The 13,893-nt window shown below is 37.0% G+C and overlaps 1 protein-coding gene across 1 annotated transcript in view; it reads right to left on the reverse strand.

The window, feature by feature from the left end:
• ADAL (adenosine deaminase like) overlaps window positions 1-12,513 on the reverse strand; it is a 17,839-nt gene extending 5,326 nt beyond the window's left edge. Inside the window, exons 1-8 of the mRNA XM_007935263.2 lie at window positions 12,448-12,513; window positions 12,017-12,147; window positions 11,288-11,348; window positions 8,730-8,817; window positions 6,955-7,036; window positions 6,308-6,434; window positions 4,515-4,595; window positions 3,015-3,153 (exon numbers count right to left, since the gene is read on the reverse strand). Of these exons, the coding sequence (XP_007933454.2) occupies window positions 3,015-3,153; window positions 4,515-4,595; window positions 6,308-6,434; window positions 6,955-7,036; window positions 8,730-8,817; window positions 11,288-11,348; window positions 12,017-12,147; window positions 12,448-12,513 (775 nt within the window). The remainder of the gene's footprint in view (window positions 1-3,014; window positions 3,154-4,514; window positions 4,596-6,307; window positions 6,435-6,954; window positions 7,037-8,729; window positions 8,818-11,287; window positions 11,349-12,016; window positions 12,148-12,447) is intronic.
• Between the last annotated feature and the right edge of the window lie 1,380 nt (window positions 12,514-13,893).

The raw sequence follows: 13,893 nt of genomic DNA on the forward strand, positions 1-13,893 counted from the left end.
TGGCTCAAAGCAAAGAATACCAGAAAGATGTTTACTTGTGTTTTATTGACTATGCAAAAGCATTTGATTGTGTGGATCATAACTAATTGTGGATAACACTGAGAAGAATGGGAATTCTAGAACACTTAATTGTACTCATGAGAAACCTGCACATAGACCAGGAGGCTGTCATTCGAACAGAAAAAGGGAATACTACGTGGTTTAAAATCAAGAAGGGAGTGCGTCAGGGTCATGTCCTTTCACCATACTTTTTCAATCTGTATTCTGAGCAAATAATCCGAGAAGCTGGACCACATGAAGAACATGGCATTAAGATTAGAGGAAGAATCATTAACAACCTGCGATATGCTGACAACACAACTTTGCTTGCTGAAAGTGAGAATGACTTGAAGTACTTACTGATTAAGATTGAAGAATACAGTCTGCAGTATGGATTACAACTCAGTATAAAGAAAACAAAAATCCTCACAACCAGTCCTATAAGCAACATTACAAAAAATGGCAAAAAGACTGAAAGTGTCAAAGACTTCACATTACTTGGTTCTACAAATGACGCCAATGGAAGCAGCAATCATGACATGAGACGACGTATAGCATTGGGCAAATCGGCTGCAAAGGATCTCTTTCAAGTGCTGAAGAGCAAAGATGTCTCCTTGAGGACTAAGGTATGCCTGACACAAGCCATAGTATTTTCACTCACCTTTTATGCATGTGAGAGCTAGACAATGAATAAGGAAGACCGAAGAATTGATGCTTTTGAGCTGTGGTGTTGGCGAAGAATGCTGAAAGTACTGTGGACTGCTAAAAGAACTAACAAGTCTGTCCTGGAGAAGTGCAGCCAGAATGCTCCCTGGAGGTAAGAATGGTGAGACTTCATCTCACATATTTTGGTCATGTTGTCAGAAGGGACCATTCCCTGGAGAAGGATGTCATGCTTGGCAAAATGAAGAGACAACAAAAAAGGGGAAGGCCTTCAACGAGATGGCTTGACACAGTAGCTGCAACAATGGGCTCAGGTATAGTAAGGATCATGGGGCTGGCATAGGCCCAGGCGGTGTTTCGTTCTGCTGTGCACAGGGTCGCTGTAAGTCAGAGATGACTCGATGGCACTTAACAACAACAACAACAATTAGAAAATAAGTGATATTTAAAGGATGTAAAAAATTACTAGAACCTGTTAAAGGTAAAATGTTGAAATTAAAATTTTTCACTGCCAAAAATACAAAATTAAAGCTGATACATAACCATTTGAAGAACTGGGGGAAAAAAGGTAAAATGTGAAAAAAATATAAAGCGATAGTCAAAGCATCCAAAAGATGCTCTGTAAATATGTACCTAAAGCACAAGATTTTTTTTTTTTAAAAAAAGCATCCAAAAGAAATGAAAAATAGCCAAAAGAAATCAGAAATATCCAAAGAATCCTATCTCAGAGATCTACCAAATTCTAGTAACTGGGAGAAACCTATGGGATTGCAGTTTACAGCCTCATCGTGTAACTAAATATTGGTTGCCACTGCTGGAAACAAAAGTTTAATGTGCTACTTGAAAAACTTGTGAAAAAAAATTCTAAATATACTAAAATGTTGGTAAAAGTCTCTAAAGAAATCAGTATAAACTAAAAAATTCCTGTAGATAATGCTGACATATCTGATTACAAAATAAACACTTCTAGATATATTTATAAGAAGATCAAGTTTAAAACTCTTGCTTTTGAGAAAACATTGCTTATAATATTGCTATGAGTACAAAATGAATATTGGTCAACTGAAACTTCATAGAATTTTCAAAAGCTTTTAAAATCAAACCATCTCATTTGTGAAATGACACAATGCCTGGGATTTGTTTGAAAACGTTCAGCAAAAAAAGAAGGGAAAAAAATGGGGTAGGATTAATGAGAAAAGATTAGCAAAATATTAATAACTGTTTAAGCTAATGTTACATATGTGGGGATTTACTACTTAATTCTACTTTTGTATGTCTGAAAATTTCTTTAGTAAAAGAAAAGATCTCATCCAATATGAACTGAAAATTCTATAGTTAAAACACAGTATATATGAGTGTTTTAGCAAATTTGTAAATTCAGCAAATTGATTCGTTAGTAAAATGTTTTTCAGCAAATTGCTACTTTCCCTCTTCTGAAAGGCTTTCCTTCACCATTCAATCTAAAATGGTCATCCAATCCTATTATATCAACCTATTTAATTTTCTTCATAGAACTTACTATTTTTTTATACATTTGCATATTGTCTGTCCAATAGAATATAAATTCTTTGAGGGAAAAAAACATCTGTTTTATTTCCTGCTCTATTTCCAGAAACTAAAACAGTGACTGGAGCAGAATAAGTTCTTTATAAATATTTGTTGTTAAATAAAAACATCTTCGAGTATATAAATGTAGACAAATAAGTAATGATCAACAGATGTGTAAAAATATACATGGAATTTTCCATAATTCTTAATTTTAAAGGAGCTCTGATGGCACAATGGTTAAGGCATTTGCCTGCTAACCAAAAGGTTGGCAGTTTGAACCCACCAGCTGCCCCGCAGAAAAAAGAGTCCACTTCCATAAAGATTTACAGCCTCGGAAGCTGTATGGCACAGTTCTACTCTGTCCTATAGGGTCAGTATGAGTTGAATCAACTTGATGGCAGTGGGTTTTTTGGTTTTTTTTGGTTTATTTTCATGGCATGATAATTAGATTAATGCTACTTCAATATACTAGATGATTCTTATTCCCTCAACAAGTGTTTGTTGAATGTAAGCCACTGTCTTAGGCCCTGGGGACTGCAGCAGAGGACAAGAAAAACAAGATCTCTTCCCTCATGGAGCTTCTAATTTAATGGAAACTAAAGCTTTCTGTTTCCTGAATGAGGCTCAGAAAGCACATACACCATGCATCTTTTATTTTCTAAATGATATTTGTTTTCCTAGTATAGTACTTCTCTACATATAGGTTGCACCCTAGGGGACTGAGAGGCAGAGGTTGTCTGGAGACCTAGAAAACTAAGCCTTACCCAGTGGTATCCGATGTTGCCTCACAAAGTCTACCAATTCCAGGGATCCTCCTTCAGAGGAGTTAAGAAATGTCCCATGCCCGATTCTGTCAGGAATTAGATCCAAGAGCATTTGTGTTTCTTTTTTTTTGTTTGGAATCTCAAAAAAAAAAAAAAAGAAGAGGGGATCAATGACCTCTTTCAGTGGTTCTTGGTTCTTTAAGTCTGTCTTTCTATAGCCAGGTATTGTGTCACTCTGAGTAGTTACTTCTGAGCATATGTGCTTATACCTTCCCAGCTTTCTTCTTCACCTTTTCTCTTCCCATTCATTCTCCAATATTTTTCCATATTCATTTCAATGACAGTAATAATAATTCTAGATACAATAATACTACTTATTTAAAAACCTACTCTCTGCATTTTTCACATAAATTCATATGTAAGTCCAGCAGGATAGACAACCGAAACTAAGGTAAAGTTCTCAAAATATGAGCAAGTTTGATGGTGAACACAAAAGTACAAGGTCACAGTACCACACTGTTCATTGTACCAATCAATGGCTTTAATCAGGCATCAGTTAGGTCAGTTAGAGGGTGAAAGGTCTGTCATGACCAGGGTGTAGAAACATGGATCCCAGAATTGTTTGCCACTAGATTATTGTTCCTGAATCGAACCTTTCTGCCTTCAGACATGAAAAGCCAAGTACCGGCAAGAAGTTCCACTTTATCTTTTTATCATGGTTTTATTCAACCTTTATGTAATACCCCACTTAATACTCATAATAACCCTGTGAAGTAAACAAAGAGGTAAAACTTATATAGAAAGTAAATCCATTTGTCAAATGAGGAAAATTGGACTAAAGCCCCTTTTTTTTTTTTGCCTCACAAGCATGTGCTTAAGAAATTGATTGCTCTCCAGACTTTATCTGTACATCATCTGTCTATGTACCCATGCTACATGGAGCAGGGGGCCAAGGAGTGGCATGGGGGCTCCCTGCTGAGACCCACAAAATGACAAGGATGAGTGACTGAGTAACTTCTTTTTATGCCACTGCATGTGATGCATTCAGGTCCCTTCCACTACAAGGACATGTGAGATGAACTGGTGCTTCTTTCAGTGTCAGCTTGCGAGTGACAAGGCTGTTGATAGGAATTCAGGCATCTTCTCTAGCAAGATTTCATTAAGCTCTTTTTATTCACAGCTGGACTATGAGTCAACAGCCACCCCCAGCTATCATAAAAAGATAAAATAAAAAATAACATGGGCTAAAGTAAATCATGCATTTATCAGTTTAATTTACATCAAAGATCTACTTTCCTCTTTTAAAAATGTTTCTTTAGTATGAAAAGTGAATTTACTCTGTAAATCTTCACCCAAATCCTAATAAAAAAAAAAAATCTCCAAAAAAAAAAAAAAAAAAAAAATGTTTCTTTAAGGCAGATGCATTTTTATTCATTTAAAAATGGTACTATTATTTTCCATTGTAATTTGGCCTCTCAAACCTAAGACAATATTATTTACCTCTGAAAGATGCAATGCCAACTTCAGACCTGCTTTTTTAGCTTCCAAAAGAGGTTCCAAGAAGTCTTTTGCTTGTCCAGCCTTGAAGACAGAAGTTATATTGAGGATGCACAAGAATTTGAAACAAACTAAGGAACTGAGCACTCTGTCCCAATAAACAAAAGAGTAACATAATGGCAGAAAAAAATAATGGCAGATTGATTCATTTACACATTTACCAAAATGTTATTAAGTACCTACAATGTTCTAGGCACTTTGGTGAATACAAAGCTGGCACAACTCCTGCCCTCAGGAACCTTAAGTCAAGTATCTGTAAGTCATTCAGCTAAGCCAGATATAAAACCAAAAAACCAAACTCACCGCCATCAAATCAATTCTAACTCATAGCAACCCCCTTTGGGTGTCCGAGGCAGTAAATCTTTACAGAAGCAGATTGCTTAGTCTTCCTTCCGCAGAGTGGCAGGTGGGTCTGAACCACCAACCTTCTGGTTAGCAGTCAAATGCCTTAGGCTCTATGCCACCAGAGGTCACGGCAGTCATAAAATTTTATTTCTGAAAGGAAATCTAAATATCTAGTCCTATTATGTTGTTTTTATTAAGAAACAAGACCCAGAAAAATTACATAACCAAATTTACAGAAATGAGAGATAAAATCCACAAATTAAGAAACAGCCAGAGATAGAACACAAGTGTCCTGATTTCCAGTCCTGTCTACAGCCAGTCCATCTATGTTGCAGTGAAATGTGGGGAAGTGGTTCAGAAGTGGAGATTTTACATATTCTCCCACTTTCACCCAGACATCTGCTCCAACTTGAGTAAGGAGGAGATTGTACCAGTTTCAGGAACCCTCATGATTATTGAAGAAAGTTTTTATCAAATGGATAAATGAAAATGAGAACAGAATAGCCAGGTTTAGACAAGTCATTAAGAATTATTTTCATGGCACTCTCCAATCCAGCAGTTTTCAACCAGGGTGATTTTGCCCTCTCCCCTCCCCCTACCCCAGGGAACATTTGGCACTATCTGAAAATATATTTGGTTGTCACAACTGGGAGGGTGCTTCTGGCATCTGGTGTGTAAAGGCCAGGGCTGCTGCTAAACAATGCACAGGTCAGCCCCCACAACAAAGAATTATCGGGCCCAAAATATCAACAGTGCCCCATTTGATACACTCAGCTTTACTCTGAAGCTCTAGGCCCGCACTTCTCAACTGGGGATTCTATGAGATAATTCAGCCCTAATATGCCCTAAGAAGAAGCCCTGGTGGCACAGTAGTTAAGTGCTCAGCTACCAACCAAAAAGTCGGCAGTTCTAACCCACCAATTGCTCTGTGGAAGATAGATTTGGCATTCTGCTTCCACAGATGGACAGCCTTAGAAATACTATAGGGGAAGTTCTACTTTGTCCCTTAGGGTCACTATGAGTTGGAAATGACTTGATGGCAATAGTTTTTTTTTTTTTTTTTTAAATGCCCTAAGACATCCATTGTATGTAATGAATTAACTTCTCTCTTGTGCATGTGCAATGGTACTAGCTATGTACTACTTTTGGAAGAATGGAGAAAACAGTCACGTAAATCTATTTCTTTTGGTTTTCCCAAAAGGGGGCTTAATTCTCTCTCAGAAACCAGGCTAAGAACAGCTGCTCTAGACATTCTGGTCATCCAGGGCAGAACAGGGCTTCATTCACACAGTCTGCTGTACCCTTTGCAGAATACAGAATGTTCCAAGCTAATGCTTTTCCCACTGATTCTACCTTTTAGAAATAAAATATATTTAGAAAAAATAATTTACTGTAGGGTCTCCACTGAGGTCAAGGCCAAGGACTGTCTCCTCAGTAGAAAGGAAGAATTCTTCAGCAAGTTTAACAGTCTCCTTGGCTACTAAAGGCCCACCTCGTCTGTCGATTGCTAACAAATACCTTTAATGCAGAAAAAACACAACAGAATACAAACAGATGAAGAGGCATGATAGACTACATGGATTACATCTTTCTAGAGAATGTATAGCCTGACTGAAGTCTAGATAACATGAATTTTACTTGGCCAAAAAGAATGAGACACAAATACCTAAAGTAGCATCAAATATCTAGTCAATATTTAAATCTTCAATGGTCTCATTTTTGTTATTTTGCCTTTATTGTTTGATTGATTCAAGATCCAGATAAGGCCTATCTGGATCAATGTGTCTCTTAAATCTCTTTCAATCTATAGCCATCCTTCCCCTTTTCTTGTTATTTATACGTTGAAGAAACACATTCAGAACTGCACTGTAAACTTCAGATAAACAACAAGGCTCCTGACTGAATTTTTTCTATTGAAAGACAGAAACTGCTTATGGTTTGATTTCTAAAAATCTGTTATACCTGTGATCCAAACAGTAAAATTTCACATCCTAGTTTTTTAAATAACTACAAAGAATGTTAGTACAATGTTTCTTACCTAACGTCAATGTCCATGTTTTCTTGTTTGGACTGTTTTATACCCTCAAGTATAGATTCCACATAAGTCTTTTTAGTCATTCCTGGAAAGAAGGCATAGAAAATATATATAGGGAGATCATCAACTATTTCATCCTTCAATATTAGCAGCCCTATATGAACATTTTCACTTTATGTTGTGCCAAGGGCATAGTTAATAAAGATGAGTTATGCTATATTTTATTAAATGCTAATAGATTTCAAAGAAAATGAAGTATTGTTGTTGTTATGTGTCGTCGAGTCGGACCCAACTCATAGTGACCCCTCCTTGGGTTTCTAAGGCGGTATCACTACGGAAAATGCTAATCGATTTCAAAGAAAATGAAGTATTAGAAAAGTGAAAAAAAAATTATATATATACACCAAAAAAGGGATACATTTTTCTCTATTAGCAGGCTATTTTTCTGCTGGTCCAGAAAATAAATCCTTTCTAATGTTCCTTTCTTCTCAGTCCTGCTCAGACTCAGTGCTTCTCTTCTAGGGCACCAGAGATATCCTTCCAAGCTTGGTGCTCAAGTCTTCCTCTTCTGGGAGGCTCTGAAAGCGGCTCTCCAGAACAATCTCCTCTAAAATACCCTCTTCCTTCTGAACATAAAATGCTCACTTTTGGTGGAAAAGTCAAACACAAAAAATTATAGAGAATAAAAGTAAATTGTAATCCCACCACCCAGAGATAACCACTGTCTTTATCTAAGTACATGTATATACATAAACACATTTTAAAAAGATGCTGAGAATATCGGTACCCTCTTCAGCCATTTAGCATTATATTCTGAGCATTTCCTTGCATCATGAAAGTGTCCTTGGAAGTATTTTTAATGCTTGTATAATATCCCACTTTTTATTTAACCATTCTCCTATTGTTGCCTACTTAGGTTAATATCTTCTCTGTTCCTGAAGAGAGTAAACCAGCTCTATTAATTGGCAAGTTTCTTCTGTCCTTCCCTTACTACCCTCACCAGTATACCTTAGAACTGATTGTACAGTTTGAAAATAAGAGATAAGAATCTTCTTCTTGTCTTTATTTCAACTTTAAGAAGTTTCAAAATACCCCCTGAATGTTCATTAGGCTATAAATATAAGACAGTGTGGTATGGCTTCTTCAGGTCATAGTCAAGGTGCTAAGAGGGAGCCAATGACACTAATAATATCTCCTGATGCTGTGTCCATGGATGGAAAGTCCTGGAAATTTCTCCAAACCACATCAGATCTGCTCATCCAGAAAGATCACCCACACCAGATCTTTCCATAAAGAAAGGTTTTACCACGTCATAGCTTGTTTCTGGCGTTAAGAGACTACTGGTCTCTGACAAGTGGCTAAATAATCTATATTTCAGTGGCTGCTATAAAACATGATTCTGCATCTAATTGGTGGCATCATGAGTTCCCTTGATGAAGGGAGCAAGAATTAGCCTTTGCCTAAGAGACAACTCAACTATAAGGAGCAAGTGCTCTCTTCTCAGAATGAATAAAACAAACAAGGAAGAACAAAATAAATTTTTTCAGGCCATTTTGCCCCTCTTTAACAGATATGCCTGTTCTGATTTTCTACTTTTTAAATTAAGCACAAGTCATTCCTTAATAGACATCTGTTCCCAGGAAAAATGACAATTTGGACTGTTGACTCTAAGGTGCCCATGAAAACAGAGTGTTTCATTCTCCCAACTTGCACACACATGAATAATCAAAGCATATGGGAAGGGATAATGCATTCACTAAGAAGTAATTAAATTCTACCAGTGGCATTTTCTCTTCTGGGTGTGCTCCTTAGTTCCAGGTACTTGACACCATCATCTGCAAATTCTTTAATAACATCTTTTGTAATCTGATAATAAAGATAATATACAAAATACTGACGTTAATGTAAGACTCTCAAAGTGACAAATGTTACAGCTTTATTGCACTCATTAAATATGATCTGTAAGTACTGCTAGAAATCTCCCACATGGTAGAAATTACCTGCTGTCACCTCTTTGGTGGAGACGAAGACTGAGCTGCAGCATTTCCAATAGCTCCCATTACCCAACTCGTTCCCACATTAAATGCAAATCTGCACATCATCCACATCTTTTGTTTCCATTTCCTCCTTTTAACCATTTCTCTATTTCCTAGTGTTCATAATAGCAATGAAATGAGGTAAAACTCAAATGAGTTAAAAGCATGTATGTGTCTGTGGTGCTAAAAAAGGATACACAAGGAAATAGACAGCTAAAATGATTAGGCATTACTGACACACCGTTTCATGGCTAAAGGCTCTTATTCAAGTTATTTAGGAATAAGTTGTATTTGTCAATAAATTCTTCAGGCAGGGTTAAATTTTCCCAAAATACTTAGGAAAATTCTTCTTAGACACAGAAGTTAGGTGATAAATATGTGAAAAATTATCTCCAATTTAGTAGAAATTTTGACAAATCAAAAATCACTGAATAGCCAGGTAAACAAAATTTAAAAGCTAAAGGAATGTCTTCTTTTCTGCCATCAACCCTAAAATAGACCAAATCTACGAAAATACCAGGTTGGGAATGCTGTGACAACCTGCCCTAGTTAGTCCTTACTACTGGTATCCTAATTTTAACCTGAAGTGCAAGGGCAGTTTCCTGGCAAAGAAACAAAGGCTAGCTGAATGTGCAGACAGTGTGCAATGAGATGGCACTACCTTGGTGAATTTGTTGCAATCTAAAGTCTGGCCTCAACTGGGCAGGTTGAGAAACTTACTGTTTTAGTTACAATCCAATCCTGTCTTTGAGATTACAGCCAGGTCATCTGGTCTGAAGTTCTGAGTGATCCCTATACACTCAGTCCCATGTTTACAACAATCTCTTGGTTTACTTCCACAGATGGTTCATATGTGGACTTAACTAACTTAACTCTCACTGTTATTCACTGAGCATAGTGCCTAAGGCATCTGACTGCTAACCACAAGGTTGGTGGTTCAAACCTACCAGTCACTGTTCGGAAGCAAGACTGGGCAATCTACTTCCATAAAGATTTACTGCCTCGGAAACCCAATGGGGGTCACTATGAGTCAGAATCAAATCGATGGCAGTGGGTTTGGTTTTGTTGTTTTTGTCACTCACCTACAGGGGCTCAGCCCAGTAACACTAAGCAGAGAATCTTAATTCTGTGACTAATTTTAATAAAGCTTTTCACCAACTTCTAAAGGAATTAAATAATGAGCATGCATTATTATACTCACTCATGGAGCATTAAGCTCTCAGAACATGAAGTTTCATTAGTTTGGCAAAACAACAAAAACGAGACCATAGCCTCTGTGTTCATGAACATTCCTAGTAGTATTTAATAGTAACTGTTCAGTGGCTGATTAGAGAATATTCCTTTAGGTTCTTATAAATCCCTGTGGTTGTCTCTAACACAGAACTTAACTATGTTATGTTGGATTTTTCTGCTTATGGGCCTGTCTCTCCAACCTGACTATAAATTCCTCAGGGGCAGGAACTATACTGATCTATCTTTATATCTCCTAGTCTTTAGCCCAGTGCCTGGAACACTGTGGGCACTCACGTCAACTTTTGTTGTACTAAAGTTAAATCTTTTCAAAAAAGGTGAGTCATTTACTCATGATTTATGAGGATTAGTCTCAGCCAAGGAGGAAAATTCTTTCTTGACCAGTTAAAAGTTAGTTCTCTGTAAACTCAGGTTATACCTCTTGCTTTGCAATTTTTCCTAATGGCTAAGAACACTGGTAAGATTTTGCTTCTCTCCATTTAAAAATGACATCTCAGTCAGATCAATGATACAGAGGCCAGTCTGAAGCATCAGATTCTAGTATCATGGAACTTTGGAGAAAAGAACAGAGTGCCACCCTGTAGGCTTTCATCACCAGAGGAAAGGCATAATTTCTCTGTATCAATTTGTTAGAGATTAATCACTTGATCTCTAAGCACTTCTTGAACTTATTCATTCTCTATAATGTCTACCCAGGCAGTTAAAAATCTTCTATGCAATACAGATAAACCCTTATCAAAGATACTCCCACATGTGGTCAAATATTTCATACAACATGTTATACGTTGAAAAACAGGACTGAACTTTCTCTTCCAAATCGTCTTCTATTTAACAGATATTGCTCTTGGTTATTTTCTCATGTCTTTCATAATAAATATAGTTTTCTCATTGGTTCACAGGCAAAATCTTGCACTGGTTTAGAGAAGCGTTGTCATAAAAAAGCAGAAAATGTTTTTCAGCAGGCTCTTGACAAAAGCAAAAGATCATGTTCAACAACAGAAGGGCATAAATTAATTTTAAACCAGTCCAAAAATTCCTTTAGGTCTTACCATTAGAATATCTTCAGGACTAGAAGTAAGCTGATGAATAAGTTGAAACATCTGGAAACATCTGCAACATTAATGAAAACTTTAAACATAGACTAATAATCAAATATCACACAAGAGAAATTCACTATGCTGAATTAATTCATAGCTTTTAGCTTAAATGTAGCTATATGTTTTTAAAGAACTACTGAATAGGTTTCTCAAAAACTATACTGAAGATAATCAAATGACTTAAAATAAAATGTTAGGGACATATTTAAGTGGGAAATAACAGTTCCCCTTTCCCACTCTCTACTAGCTGCAGGAAATAAGGGGAAAATTCTATTATTTTCTAGTCTAAAAATTATTCCATTATAACTTCATAAACAACATGAATCACTAAAAATACTACAAGTCTGACAACCGGAAAAAGTGCTGTATGTCAAATTAGAGTCTCTTTACCAGAAGCCTACCTATTCCCTTAACAACTAAAATCTGAATATTTTCATACTACTAATAATCTCAAGGGAGCTCTGGTAGCATAGTGGCTAAGGCACTTGACTGCTAACCAGAAGACTGGCGGTTCAAACCCACCAGCCACTCCTCGGAAGGAAGGTTGGGCAATCCTACTTCCGTAGTGATACTGCCTCGGAAACCCAAGGAGGGGTCGCTATGAGTCAGGGCTGACTCGACGGCACATAACAACAACAACAACAATAATCTCAAAATACTGATAAAAAAAAAAAAACTCACTCTTCTAAAGTTCTCTTCTTTCCCTTGTCAATCATAGTCATCCACTCGTGGATTTTAAGATCTGGCTTCTTGGCTATTAATTTCCTCATGGTTTTAGAACTAATGGATCCATTCAAGTGGGCATGAAGTTCCTAAGAGAATATAACAAGTAAGTATTTATCAGATATCCACTTGATTCATACCAGATATGATGTCTGTAGTCTATACTAGGCAAGGTGCCTATTAGATATAGTTACATAACTTTTCAAGTTCTTCTTCTGAATTTAAAGTTTTTATTCTAGATTTAAAGTTTTTACTCTAAATTATAAAAAATTAAAAAGGCTTAAAAGCCTACAAAGAACAAATTCTATAACTGACTTTTCCATAAAAAGAAAGAAATAGAAGTCATTATAATTAGCAACCACTCAAGAATTCTGTAGCTGAATTCTCACCACTTTTGGTAATTCCAAGTAAAAGTTCTTCCTCCATGTTTGTTCCTGTTCTTCTATCTCCATCATGATTTTAGCAGGAAAACAAAAGTCCTTCTCCAAAAACTCTTCTTCTATGAACAACACAATGTCAGTCAGTAACTTTTGTGGTTCTGAATTTCCCTCTGATTGCATTACTTTCACACATTTTGTTAACTGCAGATGCAGCCCTGGACTCAGGTTCATCTATTTAAGAAATGTGAACATTTTCAGAAGTTGACAGAAGAGCAAAGAAACAAAATTTTGCTAATGTATTCCTCAAAAGAAAAAAGCCTCCCCAAAGCTAAGTTAAGTGTGTCTTAGGTAGGGAAATGATTAGTAAGCAATATGAACTAGAAACAGGGGAAGGCCTCATGGTGTCAAAAGGTGGATTAAAACTTAAATTTCATTAAGGTTTATGTATTCCTTACCTATTGGCACTTTCTGTAAAACTTCGATTTTCTACTTCAAAAACTAGAAATGTTATCAAGCCTATTATGGATTAAAAAAAAATAGTATTTATTGTTTTCAAATTATTTAAAACATTTAAAAGAAGAGCACAGGAGTTGAGTCAGATGGACCTGAGTTTTTCCTCTTGCCCTTCTGCTGTTTAAGTAGCTGTGTGGCCTCAGTTAATTAACCTCCTGGCTTCAGTATTTGATAAAAGTGAAGGTGCAAAAAGCACATGGTGATGGCATCCTCTCACTTCCTCTCATCTCAGAAGGGGGAAACAGGGTCACCATCAACAGCCCAAGGCTTATTCCTATGAGGTCAGATATGCACCACTCTCCAGCCTTTTGACCAAGTCTGACAAAAACTGTCCTTTATAAGGCACTCACGACTTCTCTGCTGGGTTCGATAATTCGTTGCAATGGCCACAGAGAACTCACAGACAATACTCAGGATTATGGGGTTTATTAGGGAAGTAATAGGTTAAAGTTTAGGTTCAAGAACATGCTCAGGATACAATTTTTCCATCAGGACAGTTTCCCCTGTGCCATGCCCTCAGGCCCACCTCTCTGGCCTTTGGCCTCTTGGCCTGGCCTCTGCCCTGTTCTGGCAAGTGTTACAAAGCTCCTTTACCTCTGCCCTTAGGTATACTCCATTCCACCAGCAAGCCTACTCAAAGGTACTCAGCTTTCTAGCTCTGTGGGCCAGCAAGCCCAGTGCTCTGTCTTGTCCCTCTTGGTTCATCTGCCAGTTGTCTCTGCTGGTCGTCTCTACCAAGGAGGTCCAGTGCAGGGATCTCAGGTCCAAGGATGTACTTCATTCCACCTCCAGCTCTTCTCTCTTGATGGCAGTAAGATCCCCTTTTCTTTCTTTTTCTTTTTTTTTAAATTTTATTTTGATTTCGGTGAAGATTTACAGAGTAAATTCACTTTTCATACAGCAGTTCACATATACTTTGTCTCATGTCATTGACCAAAATTT

This window comes from Orycteropus afer, unplaced genomic scaffold (assembly GCF_000298275.1).
Source record: "Orycteropus afer afer isolate SDZICR_OR568_19922 unplaced genomic scaffold, OryAfe1.0 scaffold00026, whole genome shotgun sequence".
Taxonomy (NCBI): Eukaryota; Metazoa; Chordata; class Mammalia; order Tubulidentata; family Orycteropodidae; genus Orycteropus; species Orycteropus afer.